Source organism: Nilaparvata lugens, chromosome 3, assembly GCF_014356525.2.
Source record: "Nilaparvata lugens isolate BPH chromosome 3, ASM1435652v1, whole genome shotgun sequence".
Lineage (NCBI taxonomy): Eukaryota > Metazoa > Arthropoda > Insecta > Hemiptera > Delphacidae > Nilaparvata > Nilaparvata lugens.
Window position 1 is genome coordinate 18,736,770 of NC_052506.1, and position 16,232 is coordinate 18,753,001.

Below are 16,232 nucleotides of genomic sequence, written 5' to 3' on the forward strand. Positions count from 1 at the left end.
TTCTGTTGTTTTTCTTATTAAGCTCAAAATTTAGTTTCATAGAATGACCGAGGCCCAAATTTAAATGCAGCAAGTTAGTAGGTTCCCAAAATGTATAGATTAAAAATTGAGTATGTCTTCTTGACCTGAATCGATTGCTGAATAACTTTGCTCTGTTTGAAAATTTGACATGTTACCTGACTCTTATTAATTCGTTCAACTTATTTAGAGTTCAATAAACCTGAAGTTGAATTTAAAAAGTATTTTTCATTGAAGTTCCTGGCTCGTAGTTGCTAGTTGCTAAAATAGGTGACAATTAGTTAATGATGATAATCTGTGCATTTGAATGAACGAATCCACTAAAAGCTCCCAACCAATCAAGGATTCAAATACCGGTAGATGATTAATTGATAGCAGTAAACTTTAGCAAATATTATAGAAAAGAAGAAACAAACCCTCCTCCGTTTACATTGGTGGCCAGCGGTGGTATAGTCTGCAAGAATGACTATCGAACCACATGTATTCTTATATATTTCATATTTTGGAAGATTAAACTAAATAGAAACAAATATGTCACCGGTTACAGAAATGATGTCAGGTGTGGTGTAGGGTTAAAAATATCTCAACCAGTTACATAATCATTCAATCAGGTACTTAGTACCGGTTGCAAAAAAGCCGAGTTATTTTTAATCCTGATTAATTCCAGTAGATCCATCTTTTTGAAATGGTCTCTGATTTGGTTCACGTGAAATTAATTAGGATTAAAATTTAACCGGCTTTTGTGCAACCGGGCCTATGTGAGGGAATTTTTGCATTCCTCTGGGAATTAAATTCTTCAATTTACTGTGTTTAGATAGAACATTTCTGTATGAACTATGAATGATATTATTGACCGAGCGAAGTGAGTTCTAAGATTCAAGTCGGCGGTTTGGCATTTCTCTTAATGTTTATATGTTGCGCATTTACGGCGAAACGCGGTAATAGATTTTCATGAAATTTGACAGGTATGTTCCTTTTTTAATTGCGCGTCGAAGTATATACAAGGTTTTTGGAAATTTTGTATTTCAATGATAATATAAAAGGAAAAAGGAGCCTCCTTCATACGTCAATATTAGAGTAAAAATCAGACTATAGAATTATTATTCATCATAAATCAGCTGACAAGTGATTACACAGATGATGTGTGGAGAAGCCAGTCTATTGCTGTATTTCCATAAGGTCTATTATAGACCTTAACTATAATAGTTCCAATCAGGTACTTGTGGATGAAAATACTGCGTGAGGTCTACTGTTCACAGAACTACTAGTAATTTCTTCTTTCGTTATAAATGTTTTATACTTTTGTACTCCAGAGCGAAGCTCGGTCCCCGATATTCATTCATTATCCGCAAAAAATAACGAGAACAGCTGATTCATCAACAGAAAAGATTTGATTTTTTTCTTCAGTATTATGGAAGGAGTGACTTGAGTAGTGCTAGGACAAGTGGTTTAGTATAGAATATAGGGGCACCGAGCTTTGCTCGTTATTTTTATTTATTGATAAACAGAACACAATTCTCTAAAATGATCATGTTTATATTTTACAGCTGGCTATACGTCAGCTTATGAAATTCAGAGATGCGATATTATGATTTTCCACAGAATCACTCGCTCACTTTTTACTATCCACAGGTGAAAAAAGTCTCAGCTCTTTCAGCCAATGATGAATTATCCTTTTAATGTCGTTCAGCGAGTTTTCCCAAGGATGAGACCTAGTGCAATCGAATTTTTATATCATAAACCTACTATGTTCTAAATTTCGTGAAAATCGTTAGAGACGTTTTCGAGATCCGTTGAACATAAATAACCAGATCTTGAAATACAGAAATTGCTCGCTTAATATAATAGGATATTATCACTCGCAAGCCTAGTCATAGCTTTCATCCCTTAACTGTTATAAAGCTAAAATTTTCCTTAAGGCTATGCAAAGGCTAAAAATAAATTTTCTACTGATGATATTTTTCAAAGTTTTTCGATTTGTAAATCATCAAGCTATCAAAATGAAAAAGTTTTCTCAGGAAAACATTATTTTTCCTATCATTAATTTTTGAGATATGAGCGCCTAGAGTTTAAATTTTTGTGACAGAACATTTCAAATTCGGTAAGAGATAAATCCATGAGATTTACAGGATAAATTCTTCATGGTATTTTTGATTGAATAAAACAAAAATTATCTGAAAATAACAATTTTTGAGAAAGTTATTCAATTTACTAAAAATGACCAAAAATAACTGTAAATTTTTTCAAAAATTTATTTGTTTTATTCAATCAACAATACCAAATTTGAAATGTTCTGTCCCAAAAATTTAAACTTTAGGCGTTCATATCTCAAAAAGTAATCGTCAGAAAAAAAATGTTTTCCTGAGAAAACTTTTTCATTTTGCTAGCTTGATGATATACAAATCGAAAAACTTTGAAAAATACCACCAGTAGAAATATATTTTTAGCCTTTGCACAGCCTTAAACATTACTGCATGGGAAAAGTCCCCTATATTGCTACCAAGTTATCCTTCCTTTAAAGAAAGTTTCTATGAAAAATCTTGATGCTCACAGCTCAACAGATCTTCGCTTTGTTACCTACTCCATTTTTCCACGTAAATTAAACATTCAAGTTATGTAACCCATACTACTGTTTAAAAATCATTTAAAGCTTACTCACCGATTTCTAAATTAGACTTCTCTTTGGATACAGGAGGAAATACTTGAACAGACAAAACTTCCAATGCTGAAATAAAAATTGAATTAAAGTTTTTCGATATAAAAGAAATTGGAAGCTAGTCAAGTCAATTTCAAGTTCTTAAAAAATCCTAGATGAACACTACGATAAGGTAGAAAACTAAGAATATACTGAAATAGAATAATATTTTTGTGTACTTACTATCCCATTCCATTTTGCTGACATTTTCTGCTGTATTCTTTTTATTTGAAGTGGACGAATTGGAACTTTTATTCGCAGCTTCTTTACCAGCAGATGGAAGTTTTGGACTCTTATTCTCTTTCTCATTCTTGATCTTTCCACTTGCATCTGCAAAAAATATAAATTTGAAACTTATCAAATTATGTTGGATTTATTATGTTATTATTAGAGAGTTAAAGTATCATTTACAGATGGCAAATTTAAAAATGTTATTACAAAAACTTACTTTTTGAGAGTGAAATTGATAATGGTATTTGAGAGTAGAATTGTTGTACTTTATTTAGAAAGCATAGATTTTCTTTTCAGACTCTTCATCGCATTAGTTACATTATTAGTGAGGTTCGATTAGGAAGAAAAAATGGAGTAACTCATTAGTGGTATAACTGATAAATCAAATGTATGAATTAAATTGAGAATAAAAACTAACCTTCTCAAAATGTATCGATCTGTTTAGCAGCCTACCTAAATTATGTTAAGAGTTCTGAACATGTTTTTAATCATCTTTTAGCGAACGACTATTATCATGATATATTTATTTATTCATTTGATAAAGCAAACAAATACAATATCAGAAAAGGAAAACAGACTAACTCATTGCCTAAAACTTCTTCTATTTCTTAAATTCATCTGTAAAAGTCAAAATATTCAGGTTCTTATTAAGGTCTATATTACCCCCTGTGGGTTGGGGGAGGTTTGAGTCGATCATCGTACTCAAGAATGTGTTGAAAACCAGAATTCACCCACAGTATCCATGCTTGTCGTAGGAGGCGACTAAAATGGACCTCAAGGCAACTCCAGAAGTTGCCTTGCCTTCAAACCCACGGGATCTGCCCCATCAGGGCAGTTTCGGAGGGGCAAAAAGAAAACTCCAAGAGACCAGAGGTGGGTGAAACTCCAGGCACAAATGTGGGTCAAGAGGCTGAGTTGAGGTTGGCCGGGCGCCCTAGAGGCAGTTTGGCGGCCCCTCTCTCAGCGGAAGGACCTACAAAAAGGCCAGGAGTGGAACTCACGTAGGTCACGAGTTTGTGGGTGGAGAGGTCAAAACTCACCACTGCTCAAAGAAGGGCGGTCATTCAGGCAAAACTTCTTGGGAGAGGTGAGGCTTTTGACCCTGCAAAGTTTCTGAGGGGCAAAAAGAAAAACTCAAGAGTGGCCAAGGGTGGCCGGGCGCCCTAGAGGCAACTTGGCCGCCCCTTCCTCAGCGGAAGGACCTACAAAGAAGGCCAGGAGTGGAACTCACGGAGGTCACGAGGACTAATCAGTCTGAAGAGACTGCTAAGCATATCACACTGGATTGCAACCAGGTGATGAATGGAATGTTAGTATAGGGAAAAACTCCTGGTTCTTGTAAAGGACATAGATATTGGTTTGCCTAACTAACATGCTACTTGGGAACACAATAAGCTTCGGTTGAGGTGTGGGGTTCTTTGAACCTTTGGATCCTTGAATCCGTCCTTTCAAAAACAATAAACAATAAGGTCTACTATGTTCTTATTAATTCATACACCTAATAATAATAATTAGGAATAAAACTAGTTCAATACCTCATTCAATTCAATAAAGAAATACTATTTAGATACGATATTTGCATTAGTGAACATTTCAATTGATATACATCAGGAACTAGCCTAATGGGTTTTAGCTAGAACTGAGCTTAGTTGTTTGATGAATAGATTCAATTGAATTTGAATTTATAATAAATTCAAACAAATACGGGTTCCACATTCAAAGTCTTTCTTACACACATTTTTCGCTTATCAAATCTAAGAGTAGATATGGTTCAGTTTTATTCAAATGCAAGATTGGTTGCTACGGCAATCAAATTGAATCAGCAGTGTCCCGAGGAGACTGTACAATCATTTATACTGTATACCAGCACTTTATACAATCAACGGATTTGTTGAAATGTGTCATTACTGGAGTGGAAGGTACATTGATAAACGGCATACCTGTTTGGTCATTGTTTAATTTGGTCTTTAATACTGGTTTCTCCGGTTCGGAAGTTTTAGTCTGTCTTCTCAATCTGAAAAACAATTCATCTTCCGGTTATTTTGTCATTAATTTCACTACAAAAAATATTCTTCTTCAAATCATAGTGAGTTTGATTAAAAACACTTCATTTACATGGGCTACTTTTTAAATTAATAAAACAATATAAAAATCTTAAAGCACTCTTTATTTTTTTAAAAACTTTAAAATAGTTCAATAACTAGTTTCGGTGATCACACCATCGTCAGGTTATAAAATATTGAACTATTTCAAAGTTTTTTAAAAAATAAAGGGTGCTTCAAGATTTTTATATTGTTTTATTGAGTTTGATTAATATAAATGCTTAACGTATGAATGGTCCTGATTCAAACATGTTTCAGAATCAATATTTTAATTTCCTATTATGACAACATTTATCGGAATATGGATTGCCACTGAGCCAATATACAGCTTTACCAAAATGAAAAAATCATGAGCTGTTTCATACACTGGAGTACGCATCTTCTGTTATATACATAACATGTATCTTTCATGGCAATAAAATTATATTTATTTATACAAGTACGGGATAGGAAATACATGATTGACGTATCATCACGTCTAGACTACTGAACTGATATACTGTACTTCAGATTTTACATAAAGATTCTTAATTTACTGAAGAGGTAACAGGCCTATTTTCATTTTTATTTATCAATCAATTATGATTTTTAAAATTGTAAAAAATTTAGCTTGATTTAATTTGAGTTACAAAGTTTGCGTAAGATAAAAGCCGAATCAGATAGTTTTTCTATTGTAAATTATTACACTTGTCAAATTATTGTAATGGCAGCAAGGAACTATACAATATATTCAGCTATTGTAAATTGGTGTGGACGTAATGTAAATAAGACACTTACAATGGAATCTTGGTAGGTAGCTTGACAGGAATCTTGGATACAATGTTTGTGGCACTATTCCTCTTTGAGTTTGTTCCATTTCTTATAGGAGAGACGTCAGGTGCAGTAAAAAGTGACCTCCTCCAGGAACATTGTGATGACGTGTCCTTTGTTCTGGCGATGGAGATGGCGAATTCAAATTTAATGAGCCCTATTAAACTGCCATATATCTATCTGGTTATATGATTATAGTTAACTGATCATTTAGACTATATTTATCAAATATTTTCTAACCTGACAACAGGTCTATAAGTATTAGAAGGAATCAAATGTTGGACAAAAATTGGTCAAATATCTGACAATATTATTTTACACAACATGATGTAGTTTACATGTAAACTATATAAGTTCCCTGAGTCACTTGTAGATGCAGAATCTTATTTCTGCAAGCCAATTTGGTTGAGTAAGTTAGACTATTTTGTTGAACCTTTAGTCTGCTAGCACTGCCTGATTGTGAGTTAGAATCCCGCCGGTAATATGGACGTTTGAACATGTCATCAATCACCCACGCATGAAAAATGATTAATTGGATATCATCCAAAAAATAGAATAGGCCTACAGGAATTATTTTTAAATAAATATTCTATCATAAATATTCAAGGATTGGTAAGTTTATTCAATAGCGTAACTCTGGCTCCAGTGTCATTATACATGTTATGAAATTTTTGGTTGGGATCGATTTAGTATGTTATTTTGATCACAAAAATTAAACGGCGGTCACTATTGTTTTGAAAATAAAAGAAGTTCAAAGCAGCACAATTTTGCATGCATTCAACCTAGGCCTAAACCGTGTCAGCCATACTGCTTTTTAAAACGATTCTAAATCGATACAGTACTTCCTAACCCCTGATTCCTAACCGCTTCCAGCATATTATTGTTGTCATTTAAGAGCAAAATATTAACCAACCATTTTACTTTTGAAAAATTAATAAACATACCGGTACCTCAACCTGGATCCCATCCTTTCCAGCATATTTAAAGCAATCCTAAACCAAAAACATAATTCCAGTAACCTACCCTTTTACTTTTAAAACATTAAGACCTGGTTGCACAAAAGCCAGTTAAATTTCAACAGGGATTAATTGAACAAGTACCAATAAGAGGTCTTTTTGAAAATACGGCTTTTCAGATTTATTCTCGTGGAACTGATCACGGTTAAAATTTAACTGGCTTTTGAGCAACCGGCACTAATAAACATAACTCAACCTGATCCCTAACAGGCGTAATTCTAGGTGCAGAGGTGTGTGAAAAGTCTTGAACAAAGTGAGGTTAGTAAAACTAATTTTTTTTTCATTTCTCATGAGTAGCCGTTAAATTTTTGTGATCAAAATAACATACTTAATTGATGAGCTTAATCAAAAGCATTAATATTATTATCATTCCAATCAAAAATTTGATAGTAGATAATTATAATGACATTACACATCATGAATTTTCAAATTGATTACTTGAGAAATTAACAACTAAATACTTGATATTTTATTCCATATAAATAATATATGAGCTTAGGCTACGTTTGCAATATTTTCAACCGTTAGTAGCCGCTGTTGGTGCCGTTTTCCTTCAATAACCCAAGTCCAATCATGTATCATTTGTAAAACCACAAATTATTATAGATCAACATTATAAGTAAATGAATATGATAGCCACCTTATATCAAAGTGAATTCTAAATTTAATATTATACTTGCCTAACTAGAATATTATCAAAAACAAACAATGACTGAACAATCTGATTTTACATACAATAATATTATTAGGCTAGGCTATAGGCAATAGACCAAATTTTACAGATATGTTGTTTATCAACATTATTATAAGTAAATAAATATGGAACTCACCTTATATGAAATTGAAAACATATACTACCTAGAACTATTACAAGTTGCAAACAAACAATTATTAATATTTAATAATCTAACCAATTTGTAAATATCGTTACAAAAACTCACAACTTGCAAGAAAGTCACACACACGCACACGAAAGTTCAAGAAGTTCAGTCAGAATCAGAAAACAGTTGAACAGGAGATCCTGTGATGCTATCGAAGATCGAATTAATATTATCGAGTATCGATATTCCGTCACATATTCCCTGTCACGATAATATTGCAATATTATTTGATAATATCATCAATAATGATGGAAGGACTTTCAATTTCATCAAAATTCCAGTTGCAAATATCCATGATGTCGTTTATTGTCTGTACTTGATGATCACGAAAAGAAAGCCGTTCTTATTTGAAGGAACTCTAATTCGGTACTGTCATCTAAAACATCAGTCTCGATACTCGATATATCTTTAATACTGAGTTCGATATATCGATACTAATATTCGCGCCAAAATAAATTTATGGATCACAGCCAACACTACCAACATAATTTTGGATAATATAAGAAAACTTTTCTCAGCGTATACCGTCTAAATCAACAGGCTTGAGTTCTACGTGGTGGATTTTGACCGTTATTTCATATATCTGATGGCATACTCACATACGTTTTATAAAGTGATTGGGAAATCACTCGAAAATGATCAACATAGATTTATTTTTGTATATCAGTCGACGGAGCAAATATGACAACTTCGTTATTTTCCAGCACTGCACAGTCGCCAAAATATACGATGAGAGTAGATGCAAATTAAACGAGTTGAACAAGGTTATCTAAAGGCTAATATGAAATGAGAATTTATTATAATTATTTTCACTTTCCTTGCCCTATTACCATAGGTAAGGAAAGTATTGCTTTCCAAAAAAATTCAGGTACCCTAACTTCTAAATTTCTATACGTTTCAAGGTCCCCTGAGTCCAAAAAAGTTGTTTTTGGGTATTGGTCTGTAAGTGTGAGTATGAGTGTATGTGCATCTGTGTACACGATATCTCATCTCTAATATTAACGGAATGACTTGAAAGTTGAAACTTAGGGCCCTTACTATATAAGGATCCGACACGAACAATTTCAATCAAATGCAATTCAAGATGGCGGCTAAATTGGCGAAAATGTTGTCAAATACAGGGTTTTTTGCGATTTTCTCAAAAAAGGCTCCAACGATTTTGATCAAATTTACATCTAAAATAGTTATTGATAAGCTCTATCAACTGCCATAAGTTCCATATCCATAAAAATTTCAGGAACGCATCGATGCAAAGTTTTATTTTAGATTCCCAATTATCAGGCTTCAGATACAATTTAAACGAAAAATTCTGAGTGAAAAAGATTGAGCATGAAAATCTCTACAATTAATGTTCAGTAAAATTTTCACCTAAAATTGAGAACAAGCTCAAAATTCGAGAAAATGTGATTATTCAATCGCCAACTGTTGATTCTATTAAATCATCCACTATGAAGAGATAGCAGACCTCGTGTATCTCCAGCGTTATTGTCCTATCACCAGCTGGCTCAGATCTTTGAATAGTAGACTTGAGATGCGCGTGAACACTAGAGTCAGGTGATCAACTTTCATATAAATAATGGCAACGAAAGTTGTGTGAGTGCACCACACCAGATTTTTATAATACACCTGATGAATATTAGCAAGGTCATTAGTTCTTGGTAGGTGGATGAGTTGGTATTCAGCTTCAATTTCTATTAGACTATTTTTGTGCAGTTATAACAAAACTAATACAGTTATAGACTATAACAAAATATTTTTAATCTCCATTATAATAAGGCATTATAACTTCTCATATATGCAATAAGATATAATTGATTTGACAGGAATTTTACATGGAACATTTTAAACAAAAAGGTTATCATTCAATATTGGACCACAAATAGGCCTACATCAGGATTACTTGAATAACACAAGTGTAGCCTATAGGCCTAAATAATTTACATGAATAAGTGGAAACATCACGTTCCTATAATTTCCACTGACTTCATGGATTAAGTTTCACTACTAATAAAGAGCTATGAGTGATAATTTCCAGTGTGTACCAATTTGTTTTAGTACTGTACCAGTACCTATTTTGATTGATCTGGAATAATATTGCTGATACTGTGGTTGCGGAGGTATCACTGAAAAGCTCAGGTTTTTAGGAATATAATGAATAGCTTGTGATATGAATAATACAAAATTCTGAGGAATAAAATAAGGCTTGAATTGAAAATAAATTTAGACTTGAAAAAACATCTTCAAAACCATACTGATGATTATCTACAAAAATGAATAATTGAATATTGAAGCCAAAACTGAGAATATTGGGATTCCAGTCTGAATTCAAGAATCCTATTTGGGTTGTGAAAGTTGAGTGAATGATTGAGATGTGAATGTTTCAAGTCAAGTTTTAGTACAGTTCATGGGAAGTTTGAGTTTCAGGTAAAATCTATATCATTTTGGTTTTGGGTTGGGTCTGTATCAATACCTTAATACCTTAATACCTTCAGCTTCATCCATTACCCACAATTGTGGGATCGATGGCGTCAAAAAATCAAAACACGTACAAACACAAGAAAAAAAAAACTGTAACAGTTCAGATAGCAGTGATCCAGTGCTCATGCTCTCAATAAAAATTCAAATTATCACTCATAAATTCGTTCACACTGTAGTATGCCTTTACACACAGTAGCTTCCGGACGGTTCTCCTGAAGGCGGCCTCATCCAATTGCTTCACACTATTAGGCAGCTTGTTGTAGAATTTCAGGGCTGAAATCCTGTAACTGGCCTGTGATCGGTGGAGGCGTCTCCTGGGGATATCCAACAGCTCACTGCGCCTGGTGTTGTGGCGGTGGATGTCACTACGGGCAGCTAGAGTATGCTGTATCTTCTTGACATACACCAAGCACAGGAGGATGTAATGGCTGAAGACAGTCAGTACACCAAGGCGAGCAAAGATGGGCTTGCAGTGGGCAAGATGATCGCTGCCTGTTATAATTCTTATAGCCCTCTTTTGCAGTCTCAGCACATCAGCAGCCCCCGCTGAATGACCCCACAGAAGCAAGCCATAGGTAATGTGGCAATGGAAGAGCGCATGATACATCATTATCAGGTACTTCTCAGTCACCAGGCCCCTCATCTTGAGCAGCAGAAAGCAAATGCGGGAGAGTCGACTGGTTACTTGCTGTATATGACTGTTCCAGCTGAGTTTGCTGTCCAAGACAAAACCCAGCAGCTTCACTGGATTCTGAGGGTCACGCGGCTCACGTGACAAGCTGCAGATGATCCTTTGGGTCTTGTCCTCATTCAGCTGGAATCGATTAGCCAGGAACCATGAAGTGGCAGACTGAAGATGCTCCGCAGATGCCTCCAAAACCCGCTCAAGCTCAGCACCCGATGACAGTAGAGATGCATCATCCGCGAACATCAGAGAGGAACCGTGGTCATCGAGGTCATTTATCATGACAAGAAACAGTGTAGGCCCCAGCACCAATCCCTGAGGAACACCAAAAGTTACCGGAAGTGTCCGGGAGTCAGCACCACTGAGGGAGACAAGCTGAGTCCTTCCAGAAAGGTAAAAGCCCAAGATGGAAAGGGCAGAGTCTCTAAGACCATAAAAGCTCAGCTTTCTAAGAAGAATGCCATGGTCCACGCAGTCAAAGGCTCGGCTCAGATCACAAAGAGCAAGAGCAAGAGACTCACCATCCTCGAAGGCAGCATCAATCCGCTCAGCCACATGGTCAACTGCACCCACAGTTGATCTCCCAACTCGGAAACCAAACTGCATGTTGGAGAACAGGCCATTCTCCTCGAAAAAGGCCTCCAGCTGAGGCTTTATCACTGCCTCAATCACCTTGCCAAAGACAGGAGTTATGGAGATTGGCCTGAAGCTACGAAGGTTCTCACGATCACCCTTCTTGAAGACCGGGACAGTTCTTGATGTTTTCAAGAAATCAGGAAAATTTCCAGACCTCAAGCACTCATTGACAGATGCAGAGAGAGGAACTGCAATAGCATCAACAACCTCTCGAAGCATGCTCACAGACATGCCAAACACATCTGGACTTTTTGAGGGTTTGAAAGAGCGTATGATCCTCCTCAAGGCAGCTGGTGTGGTGGGGCGAAAGCAACATTGGGTAAGCTTCCAACAGATATCATTTTACTATTTTTTTTAATATATTCATTTTCATAATAGTCTAGTTGACCAAATTCATAAAAAAAAAACAAATGGTCAAAAAAATTGATAATAATGAATTAATCAACAAGGTACACATATCAAATAGCTAATCACGACGTTCACTTTCGATATTCAAGCAATTTTCAATGTATCTAATACAAAAAAAAATGATTGATTTTAAATTCGCCACTTCACTTTAGTTGAATATTATTATTTTATATAAAATAAATGAAAACTATTAGTTCTCCAAGAACAATTAATTGAGCTGAAATTTTTATTTTCAATGAATAAATACAACAACTTCATGTCAAAGATATTGATTTGGTCTTGGCCAGGTTGTCAAAAAAGAAAAAAGGAATGATAACAATGATAAAAAATCTTGATTCTTGATTAAAAATTGTTTAAATCAGCTTTTCTTTTAAAAGTTCTCATTATTATTATAACTCTTTTTTTAAAACAGTTTCATGTTCAATCATATTTTATCAAATTGCAAAGTATTTATCAACTCTGGCTGACGGCTGTGGCCACGCATATAGAATTTTTGAACATGTTATCAATATTTTTAGAATAGAATGAATGAAATGTTTTCCTTATAAATATGTTTATTTTGTGTTGGGCAAAACAGAAATTCTTTATCCACTGTATCTATCCATCTATGAAGTATAATTTATCAGAGGATTTGAAAGTGTTGGTAAATATTCCAATTATTTTTTCTCAGCTTAGATTTTGCTACTACATGTTAATAAAGGCTTTGGACTAGGCATAATCAGTTTAGACTAGGTTATGGTGATCAATTAAGTTAGGCCAGGTTATGTCAATCTTGGTTGGGTTAGGCCATGGCTTACTTTAGATAAAGGCATATAATATGGCTTACTCTATCTATAGTAGGCATGGCGCTATGGCTATGGCCATTGACTCACTCTTTTGATTGGCTAGTTTGATCACGTGGTCCATTATGATTCCAATTTCCAAGCAAATCTTATTTCTTATTGCATCATGCATCAATGCATTGAAAATTTAGAACTCATATCACTTCTTTTACCGATTGGACACATATTTTGAACTTAAGATGAGCTTGGCATAACATTTTTAAAGGGAAATAGATTAAACATCTTTATAGACCAATAAAGATGATTCTAAAAACACCAATGAAGCTTTAAACATTTTTTTTCCTTCGAGATCCTCACGGACTACTTTCAGAGCTTTCATGAACCACTTATTAAAAACCAATGATCAAGATACGGTAAATACCGTATACGGTACCGAAAGATAAATTACAATTTTATTGTAGGCCTATTCCCTCATCCAATTTATTGGATTGAACTTTTAAAAATCTAATTTCAAAATATCATTTACCATATTTTTTGTTTTTTTATTTTTTCAAATGTCCAGGCAATTAATGTTCAAAAAAAGGTATAGAAGGAAATGTTTGGAAGACAATTTTTGACCCCTCAGTTCTGTTTAGGGTAGTAAGGAGGTAAACATATCAAAAGTCCCCATCACTACCCCCTGTGCTAAGAAGGTGGGGATGGTTTTAAAGGTACCATTTTTTGGTTTCTCGAATAAAACTAAAAATCTATGTGTCCTAAGGACTTGACTGTCATATAAAAAATTAAAGCTTACATAATTTCCCACAATACTCATTCTACAACTTTTTATATCTCCTCTAGTTTTCGAGATATCCGCTCTTGAAGGTGTGACATTTTTGAAAAAAACACGTTTGCCACAATTTTTTTTCCATTTTTGCTCTTATACCCTAACTTTTTAAAAATCGATCTAAAAAATTCATGCTGATTATGAGCTTATAGAGCATCAAATTCTCTTCAATTTGATGTACCGTATAATTTCACACTTTTATGGATTTCCCTAGACCTTTTGCAGCAGCTTTAGTATTAAGTGTGACATCTTCATTTTTGCAACAATATAAGCTTATACCAAATTGGTATATAGCCTACCAAATTGACAAGGAATTTGGAGGAAATGTTTTAAACAAAATTTTTGACTTTGCAGGTTTGTTGAGACTAGTTAGGAGGCGAGCATATCAAAAGTCCCCATTCCTAACTCATGTGCTAAGGGGATGAGGGTGGTTTAAGTTGCATTTTTCAGCGTTTTGCTTCCACGCTCATATATTGAGTACAATGCGTTCAACCGACATACCGTAACTAACCATTCAAAAATGAAGCTTGCTGAATTCTCTACACTTTTTGTTCAGTGAAACTTTGTGATATTCCCAATAGTTCCCGAGATATTCGCTCTTGAATGTGTGTAATTGTTGAAATAACAGGTTTTCATGCAATGTTTTGCTCTTCCAGGGCTTATAACTCTCCAACAATGCATCGTAAAAATGATTACTCATCGTGGGTTTGTAGAGCATTAAATTCTCGTTGAAATTATGTATGATTTCACTATTCCAAGTTTTCCTTTCATTGTTATAGCTGCTTCAATGTAGGGGGTGAAATTTTTGAGTTTAGGCCATCAGGTGACTAAACATTTTTCCTTCATAATGTATTATTCTAGAACATCCAATAGTTTGGAATACCTGTTAATCACCAAGTAGGTAAGTTACCGTAGTCTCTTTGAAAGCAAAATTTTTGCTATACAGTATCTTACGGTACATTATCTTAAAACTACTAAAGTTACGAACTTGAAACCGGTTTCTTATTTGGATTCTTTGTCAAATTTTACATAAGATTGCACTATTGTAAAACCTATTGTAGCTATGAATAATTTGAAAAAAAATCTCCGACCGACCGACCCAATGATGGCCAAGACTGGTTCGTTGTTGATATTATATTGAAACGGTTTAATAGCCATGCAAAAATGAGGGATATCATTTGTACCATGATAATATTTAGGGTGAAAACATAGGGAAGCGCCGAAGGTAGGTCACTATATCTTTAGTTACTAAAGATACGGTATATATCGTCTCAATTTTTTTTTAACGAGGAGAAGGTAAAAACTTTCATCATTCTATTAACGCGCATTTTACATTTTATGCCCGAAAATAGAATGTCTTCAAATTATAACAACTTATGAAAGAAATTTAAAAGTTTTCGGTGCTGTATTTATTAATTATTATAGGTAACCCGTGCTCCGCAATGGTCTAATTTATTGAAAACTTGACCTACTGAACACTCAAATAATTTCAAATAGGCCTATAACCACCCTCGTTAATTTAAGAATCAATATGCAAAATTTCAAGTTCATCAGACGTGATGATGTGATCATTCGTGAGTTTCTTATCACGTAAGTGTATAAGCCAATTCTTTAGTTTATTTATAGATTAACCTTCCTACATGTAGTGCTGGACCTTCAGACCAAAATACCTGAAATTAATCAAGTACTAGCCTACCAGAGAACTCTGATATTCCCCAAAAATCTAGAAGATTTCTCGATCCTGTAACTTACATACTGAAGACACCAAATAATGTAAAAGATGACAGCATATATTTTTTTGGACCAGCCAAATCACTAAACCATCTATAATACTATAAATTAAAATCTGAGTTCCCTTTTTTAAAAATTCCTTTGAAAATGGCATTAATATTCTGAAATAAATGTTGTGGGTAAAAGATTTTAAAAGAGGCTTGGATTTTTCATTTCCAGATAAATAAAAGTACCCCTCACCAAAAATTCAACACTCAGACAATGTCCATCATCAAAAAGTTTCAAGATTCATTTACAAACCACATTCCGAACATTTAATAAGTGGAGTGATCCGTTGTCTTTGTCTAGTGGATGGAGTGCTTGTATAGAAGCATAGAGATCCCGGTTTCAAACCCGCTCATCACTAAAAGGTTTTGATCAGGTTACTCCCGTGTTATCGGATGGGCACGTTAAACTGTCGGTCTCGGCTAAAGTATGTCAGTCGTAAGGCCCATTGACGGCATCAGGCGAGGTGAACCTTCCCGCAATAAGAGACTCCCCACCAACAAAAGCCATAAGTACTTACTTTATTTAATATAAGTTCATGTCGAGTTAAATGTACCTACAGTACGGTATTAAAATATAGATTATAGTTATATGCTAGTTCAAAATCAATGAAATGAATAGTGTGGATTATGAATTATTTCAAAAAATGAATTTTGAACTTGCTTACAACAAAAAGTAAGATAATTTTGTATTTTGTTAAAAAACATGAAATTTTAAAAAGATACGAAATGGTCTTACTATTTGTTGTACCGTAGGCTTTTCCACACTGACATCCAGAGAGTGAATTTTCGCTCTGCTCAGCAGGCCTCATGAGGTCACTCAGTATTTGTTTCAATTCATTGTTTTATTATTGTTAACTGATTGGTTGATTGAATAGAAACTTATCAT

General features: G+C 34.3%; 1 protein-coding gene across 1 annotated transcript in view; it reads right to left on the reverse strand.

The window, feature by feature from the left end:
- The window catches only part of LOC111055634 (titin), a 56,306-nt gene extending 44,523 nt beyond the window's left edge, over nt 1–11,783 (reverse strand). Inside the window, exons 1-5 of the mRNA XM_039422728.1 lie at nt 10,645–11,783; nt 5,824–6,021; nt 4,885–4,958; nt 2,897–3,043; nt 2,678–2,743 (exon numbers count right to left, since the gene is read on the reverse strand). Of these exons, the coding sequence (XP_039278662.1) occupies nt 2,678–2,743; nt 2,897–3,043; nt 4,885–4,958; nt 5,824–6,021; nt 10,645–11,783 (1,624 nt within the window). The remainder of the gene's footprint in view (nt 1–2,677; nt 2,744–2,896; nt 3,044–4,884; nt 4,959–5,823; nt 6,022–10,644) is intronic.
- Nucleotides 11,784–16,232: the final 4,449 nt, after the last annotated feature.